Source organism: Pseudopodoces humilis, chromosome 2 (assembly GCF_049639895.1).
Source record: "Pseudopodoces humilis isolate 2021_Gansu_Grassland_sample_001 chromosome 2, ASM4963989v1, whole genome shotgun sequence".
Lineage (NCBI taxonomy): Eukaryota > Metazoa > Chordata > Aves > Passeriformes > Paridae > Pseudopodoces > Pseudopodoces humilis.
The window spans coordinates 25,385,527-25,392,908 of record NC_142201.1 but is presented as its reverse complement, the minus strand read 5'-3'; the positions used below and the strand labels follow the sequence as shown (position 1 = coordinate 25,392,908).

Below are 7,382 nucleotides of genomic sequence, written 5' to 3'. Positions count from 1 at the left end.
AGCCTTGGAAAAGCCATCAGAATTGCCAGTGGAATAGAGGCTCTGTCAGTGAATGGGGCTCTGTTAGAGAAAAACCCAACCAAAGGAGAACAAAAGAGAAAGAATGTTTTATTTCAAATGCTGGTGTACATCAATATTGCACCTAACAGAAACATCTAGAACAATACACTTGTAAGGAGCTTTCCACTCCTCAGCCATACATAATCCAGAATAAGATACAGAGAACAGTGAATGTGCACATATATCTTTTTCCGATGAGCAGAGTGTACAAATAAAAATAAAGTGAAGTACAATCCTTACAAAGCAAAACCCCTTTTAATGAGCGGCTGTGATCTGAGCAGGCCATTTGTGGAACATGTGGCCATTTAGCACCAAACATTGATTAATTAATTGTGTCTCAGCTTTTGCCATGCAAGATCCCCTGCTCCTTAATCTTCTGGTCATATCTAAAGGCAGAAGCCAGACAACTCCAGTAAGGACAAACTCCCTGCTGAGCCAGATGGCTGCAATATGAGGATTAGCTGAGTCCTGTCCTTCCTGCTTTCATCATGACTAGGGACTGCTCAGAACATGTTTAGCAGCCTCTGGTAGGAGCACTGGTGTCAACACATAGGAACCAAAATGGCCATTGATAAATAATTGAAAGAAGCCAAAGACTCTGCTCAGCAGCCTTTTTGTTTGGAGAAATTCCCTCATTCAACCAATTCTAAACTCCTCCGCAGTCCACAGAGAGGTGCTTTAAAGACAGGAAGAATACAAATGGAAGCTGACCATAACTTAAAGGAACCAGATTTCAAAACCAGCTTAGCAGATGTGCAGGAAAAGAAAGTTTCCATTACCAATCCTGCATCTTGGTAGCTAGCAAGAAGGATCAAGGGACACACCACCACTACAAACTCATGACTGTTCTTACCCAACGCAAGAACCGGGACAGTTTGGTATAGACACCGTATTTACCCTTCCTTGCACATCCTTCTCCCCAGCTAACAATTCCAGTAACAAAGTAAGTATCCTTGTATCTGGTCACATGGGGGCCACCACTATCTCCTTGGCAAGCATCTTTTTCCTCTGTGTCATAACCAGCACAGAACATGTTCTCAGTAAATACATAGCTAGTGGACTGCTTGCAAGTGCTCCTATTAACATAGGGAACTTCGAGCATCTTCAGTTTTTTTGAGAGTTCTCCACCATCAAATTCATGCCCAAAGCCACTAACCCTCCCAGATCTTTGGTTCATCAGAACTTCATTAGCAAAGTCTGCTTTGGGGAGACACGCTGCAACGACGTACTCCGAAAACCTGATAGGTTCCTTCAGCTTTAATAAGGCAATGTCATTATCATAAGTCTCAGCAACAAACTTGGAGTGAATGAATATTTTGTCCACAGTGTGCATTGATTCAGATGGCTCTTTCTTCTCTCTGTCCACTTTACCTGTACAAGAGCATTAAAAGGGTCATTAATGTGGAGAAAGGGTAAGAATTTTAGAATTTAAGATGACATGGTGTTGATCCTGTGTCCTGGCTCAAAAGGGAAGCAATGATAAATCTGAATCTGTTCTTTTGTGCTCTATTCAATGAGTCATAGGTTTCCTGAGGGCTCCTGCAAGAACAAACCTGGATGCTTCTGAAGTGCTAGGAATGATGAGCTTCCTGCAGAAGCACTGCTCTGCTGAACACATTGATAGCCAACCGGTCTAGAATATTTGACTGTAATCACTGCCAGCTAGCTGGCAGAGCAGAAAGAGAGGCACCTGTTGTTACAAACAGGATTCTCACAATAACAAGAAATTATAAAAAGCAGCAGAAAGGTAAAACACCTTAATGAATCGGGAGTACATCTCACAGGAGATTTATGGCACAGAAGGTTAAGCACAACAGATAGTCCCACCTCAGAGGAGTAAAAGAAATAATCACTCACCAACAACAACTTTGATTTCTTTGGATTGGTTTATGCAATGAGCTGCAGTAAGTATAAAATTTTCACTCAGAACAGTTCCACCACAAAACTCTTCTCCTTCCTCGTCTAACAGAACAGCCTGTGAATGAAAACAGGTAAGTGCAGAAGGAGCAAGTGCAGGTTAATGTCCATGAACTATGAAGAGCTGACTGCTTTCTCTGCACATTACAGAGATGCTTCTTACAGCAGTGTGCATGTGGCCCGCCAGGTCTCTCCTGCTATTGCATTCTCAGGTGCAGAGGCCACAGATTGACTTCTGCTGCTACAGATTCTCAACTGACTTTATGTCAAGTTGACATTTGGCTTCCACACGACCTCACTCCCAGTGCTGAGCAACGTCCCTGAGGCGCTGACCGGCTGAGCAGGCAGAGCGCACACTCTGGATCACCCCATCTCTTGGACTTTCTCCCTCAAAGAATGTCCCAAATACAGGAATTCATTTTGGCTGGCCCAAACTCAAGAGTAAAACTGAGACACGAGGCTGTATTTGTGAAGCAAAACACTGGCTTTCTCTACTTTATCACCCTGCTCCCAGGTTACTGCCTCAGTGGATGGTCTCAGACAGAACCAAAATGTAACCTGCAAAAATGGCCTTGGAGACCAGTGTGACCCAAAAGTCGTCTCTGGGGATAGAGTAGGCAGCTCCATCAAAAATGGCACAAAGCCTTTTGTTTAGACACTGTGAGGCTGCAGTTTGCAGAACAGCACATCCAAGTGCCCAGGGCCACACTGTTCAGCTACGTCTCACTGCCACTGGCACATGGCACGGGTCACGTTCAGAGGGCAACCAGCTGGAAGGAACCACTGCTCACCTTCCCTCAGAGACACACTCTGCCCCATGCAGGGCAAAACCCCCTCCATTTACCTGCCATGGGCATTGGCCAGGGGGACACTCATCCCCACCAACTATCCTGGTATCCACATATGGAGTCTTGCTGCTTGTTCTGTTGTCAGGCGGAGGGGTTGGGCTTTCTGTGGTAATTGCAAAGCCCTCCTCTGCGCTCGTTCCGTTTGCAGAAGTCATTTCCTGATCACTTGTTCCACTGCTATAGTCAGTAGGCGAAAGAACAGACCTTTTTTGCCTTGATACAAAAACTTTTCCACAAGGGAATTTTACTGTGAAGAGAAGAATGTTAAAATTGAAGAAGAAGAGAAACACCAGCATATTGAAAAAACTTCTTGGCAACGTCAAGGAAACTGAGTGGAGTAATGTGGCTCACAAAAGCAATTTGTTATTTTTTAAAGGATATAAAGAAGAACATCATGAGCATATGTTCGAGATGTCTGACCAGCCTTCTTACAAGAGTCTAGAAATGTACAGGTGTAAGTAGCACTAATTATGAGTATTGAATATTTTCAGTTTCTATAAAAAGAAAGGTTCTGAAAAGAAAGTTTTGTAGGCTGCCACTTTATGTGGTGTGTAAGTATTTAAGAATATTAGTTATTACTGCAATTAGTTTTCATTTGACAGCAATGGAACTTGGTAATTTGCTGAGAGGCAACTTGCAAAGGGTCTAAAAATACTTAGATTTTGATCCAATCCACCACAGCACCTCACAAATGGAAGGCTTTGGAAATACAAATCTCTTGGCCTCACTGTTGAGTCTATGTCATGTAGGATACTGGTGGTTTGAAAAACATTCTTCAGCTGTAAACCAACACATCCCTTAACTGTGAAACAAGTCTCACCACCACCGCTATTGATTTGTCTCGTGGCTTTGTACCTGTTGCAACACAGTGTTTGCCATCCTCTGCTAGAGCATACCCATCTGCACAGGAACACAGCACATCCTTCCGTCCATCTCTTCTGACACTGCAGAACTGCTCACAGTCCCCGTTGTTTATTCTGCAGAACTTGGGTATGACTATAAAAGAGATGGTGGGAGAAAAGCTCTACATAAACACTGACTTTCACAGAACATCTGCAAGTTCTCCAAAACAAAACACGCTCTTTAAATGGGATCTGTATCCCCACCTGCCGAGCACCTGAAGCACCTTTTAGGAACCCCTCATGTGAGTGCTGAACATCAGCTTGTGCCTTACAAAGCAGCTGCATCCAGCCTACAAAATGTACTTGCCAAGTCCAAGTGGGCCCAGTGGCCATGGCATGGTGAGCTCAGAAAAGCAGAGACAAATTGTCAGGGGAAGAATGAACAAAACTCACCAAGAACATAACTGTGTAAACCCTCACACGACTCCTCCCTCCTGCCCTAAAACACTCAACTCCTCATCACTCCCCTCCATGCTGTGACTACACCTCAGTTCCACGCTCCCACTCTTACTGCTGGGCTAATGATACACCCTCCCATGGCAAGATCACAGTGGCAGCTCTCTGTCACAGGTGTGAGCCCCAGGAAGGATTTCCATGCAAAACATGTTTCCTTGCAAGGCTCCCTGGGAAGATCACCACCACAGCTCTCTAAAGCAGAAACTTACCAAATTCACAGTTCTTGCCTTGATAGCCATCCAAGCACGTGCAAGTGTAGGAACCAATTCCATCTTTACAGTGGCCACCATAGTGACAAGGATTTGAACTGCATTGGTTCCCATCTGCAAAAACAAACCAAAACCCAAATTACTGGCAGAGTGCAAGCATTTTCAGTGAACATGGAAGGGCTCTTAGTTTTCTTAAGCCACCTTTCATCCTTCCTTTTACAATATAGGTCCTGTGAGTTGCCACATTCCAGATGGAACAAACAGTATAAATGCAATCATTCCAAACCTGCAATGATTCATCTGCATATCCTCAGTTTTGCAATCTCTTTTTGGTGGCTACTCTTTGACAGTGTGTACACAAGCCTTTTTTTGTAGCAAAGTAAAGTAATACATAGTGGACAGAGTCTACGTAACTTGCAGTGAATCCTGTAAAACCAGACAGAAATTTGTATATTGCAACTACTTGCTAAAACCCATCAACTTTTATTTCCTCAAAGCTCATTTCAGGCCTTCTGCATATCTTCTTCCTGCAGAGCTGTTAATTTTAAGACACAGATATCATCATATTAATCAAATGCTAATAAAACCCCCAAACTTTAAGACAACTTGCTAAATACAGATGAGCAGGCCAGATGTCTGTATTGTTTAGAGCACCAAAATTTTCCCACTGTATCCACTGAGGTACGAGCTTGAGCTGGAATTTATTACCTCTTACCTCATGCTGCCCACATCTATGCTGGCGTCTCAAGTTCTGCAGCCTTTCTTCCTTTACCAGACACAACTGTCTGACCTGACTCCAGGGCCCTAGCCACACATATCTCATAAACTCAGTAATATGGAGGATAGGGAGGTAACTCTGCATTTGGAGACACATTTCATGTAGCAGCTCTTTCTCTTCCATCTCTGGTGTTGACATGGTCTTTCTCATTTAATGCTCTGCTGCAAAAAATGTGTTTGCTCCTCACACATGTTCTCTGGGATGCACTGTGTCATACAAGAAGTAGGATATCCAGAAAAGCGACGCTTGCTTAATAATTCATTGCTTTAGACAAGAAAAAATTCTAATTTCTGAATTTTAGCACCTGTTCACCCCCTGTTTGGAGCAGGGTCAGAATAGGTGGGACAATTTATTTTGTCAAGTACAGCTATGATGTTTGTGTGGAGAATTAGAAAATCACAGAGTTATATGGGGTAGGGTACTTGTTCTCCTCTGCACAGTAAAACATTGTGGGAATAATTTTGTCCCTCAGAAGCTTACAAATGGATAGTAAAGATTTTTAATTATCATGTCTCTTGACAAAATCAGAAATAGCCCATTAATTGTGCTGAGCATTTGAAAACACTACATATCAACATACTGACCCCATAATTTACACTGACACAGCTCCCAGTCCAAAATGGAATTCCCCATGTGCCTGAGCCCTGGATGTCATTGCACTGCAGCTGGCAAAGGGAAGCAAGGCAGAGACAGCAAAGCTATCGGGTGTTCACTCATGTCCCCTGTCCTGCAAAGCCAAACTATTGACAGCAACCTGCGTGGTTTAGGCAAGGCAGCACAAAGCCAAGTTAAAGCAAACACTCTACCTGTCTGCCTCATCTGAAGGAAAAGGAGGACAACAGGAAGAAGGCACATTGTCCCACGGTGACCTGCCATGCTCATCCTCCGAGCTCACTGCACATCACCCACTGCTTTCTCTGCAGGGCTCTGGGGCAGCTGCTAAAGGAGAAACACCATAGTGCAAAGGTCCTTCACTCATGAGAAAACAAAACCTTTGAGAGCAAAGTCTTTGCTCTCACTGTGCATGTCACCATGGCACAGTGTGAAGACACAAAAAAGTGAGTGTGCTGCACTGATAGGCTTGTGCTGGCAGAGCACCTCAAAGAGGCTTTCCCATGGAAATTTTGACAGACCATCTAAACCAGTTTGACTATACAGGCAGCAAAGAGCTAGAGTAAGTGATTTGGCTCTTGCCCTTGTCCCAAGGAAGGCAGAACAACCAGAGCCAGAGCTTTGTGCCTCCTGTATGCGGGGCCAAAGAGAGAAGGCACCCCAGAAGTGAGGAGTGAATCAAGGCACCAAGTTTGCAGATCTTGGCAAGCACATTGCAAAGATGTTACCCACCAGCTCCGTCATAAGCACAAGGACAGAGCACACTTCCCCAAAGCCATCGATTTCCATCCCTTTATGAATGCTGGGGGGTGTTCTTGTTTGAAAGCAAACCAGAGGGAGATCCCAAGTCAGAAATACAATTTAATTGGAAAATTAAAATAAATGTAATAATACAGAAGCAATGCCATAGTTAGAATACAACCTGATACCATGTCTGTCTGTGTGTTTGTAGCAGTCCTATTAATTGGTGGCTGCAGTCCTCTTGAAGTGATAGATGCTCTGTTGAAGCAGTGATCCTGTAGAAGGGTTTGATCTTCCTCTGAAGGTCCAGTGGTGGTTATGCAGCTCTTGTCCTCTGGGAATTCAGTGGATAAGGTTGATTGTGGTGTTCCAAGGCTCAGAATATATCCAGGTAGGAATGCTTGGCTCCTCCTTCTCAGTGGAGCATCTCACAGTGGGATGATGTAATTTTAGCAGTCATACAGTGAGACCCAATGAACCATTAACAGAAGATAACCCCTGGAGTGATCAGGGGTGAGTCATGAAGGCGATAAGGAACATTGCCCTACCTGGTTTGAACAACATATGAAGACTGTGATAGAATACATACTTCTGGCTACATTTTACATTGTAACCTAAGACAGAGGGTTATGGGATTTATGTGCTGTTTTCTCTTGTTCAAACCACCCCAAGGGGACAGCTCTTGACAGGGCACTGTTGTCTGGGAATCAGGTGATGGAGGACAATCCTGACAGGTGAGTCACCTGTGCCAGGGAGCAGGACACAGGAAGCTTGTTCTTGTCGTGCTAGTGCAGGACACAAAGGCACAATCCTAACAGTGACACTCTGCTTGTGTTGCTCATCTGGAAAGATTGCCAGG

General features: G+C 44.1%; 1 protein-coding gene across 2 annotated transcripts; it reads right to left on the bottom strand.

Moving 5' to 3' along the window:
* Positions 1–87: 87 nt before the first annotated feature.
* Positions 88–7,238, bottom strand: LOC148184810 (coagulation factor X-like). 2 transcript variants are annotated; one of them, XM_088051827.1, is made up of 7 exons: positions 6,705–7,238; positions 5,977–6,109; positions 4,393–4,506; positions 3,681–3,821; positions 2,822–3,072; positions 1,918–2,035; positions 88–1,431 (listed from the first exon to the last, which is right to left on the bottom strand). In XM_088051827.1, the coding sequence occupies exons 2-7, from the start codon at positions 6,050–6,052 to the stop codon at positions 890–892; spliced, it is 1,242 nt and encodes a 413-aa protein (XP_087907953.1). In that variant the 5' UTR covers positions 6,053–6,109; positions 6,705–7,238; the 3' UTR covers positions 88–889. The 2 variants fall into 2 exon arrangements, with proteins under 2 accessions (XP_087907953.1, XP_087907952.1); XM_088051826.1 differs by having other exon boundaries at positions 5,977–6,106.
* Positions 7,239–7,382: the final 144 nt, after the last annotated feature.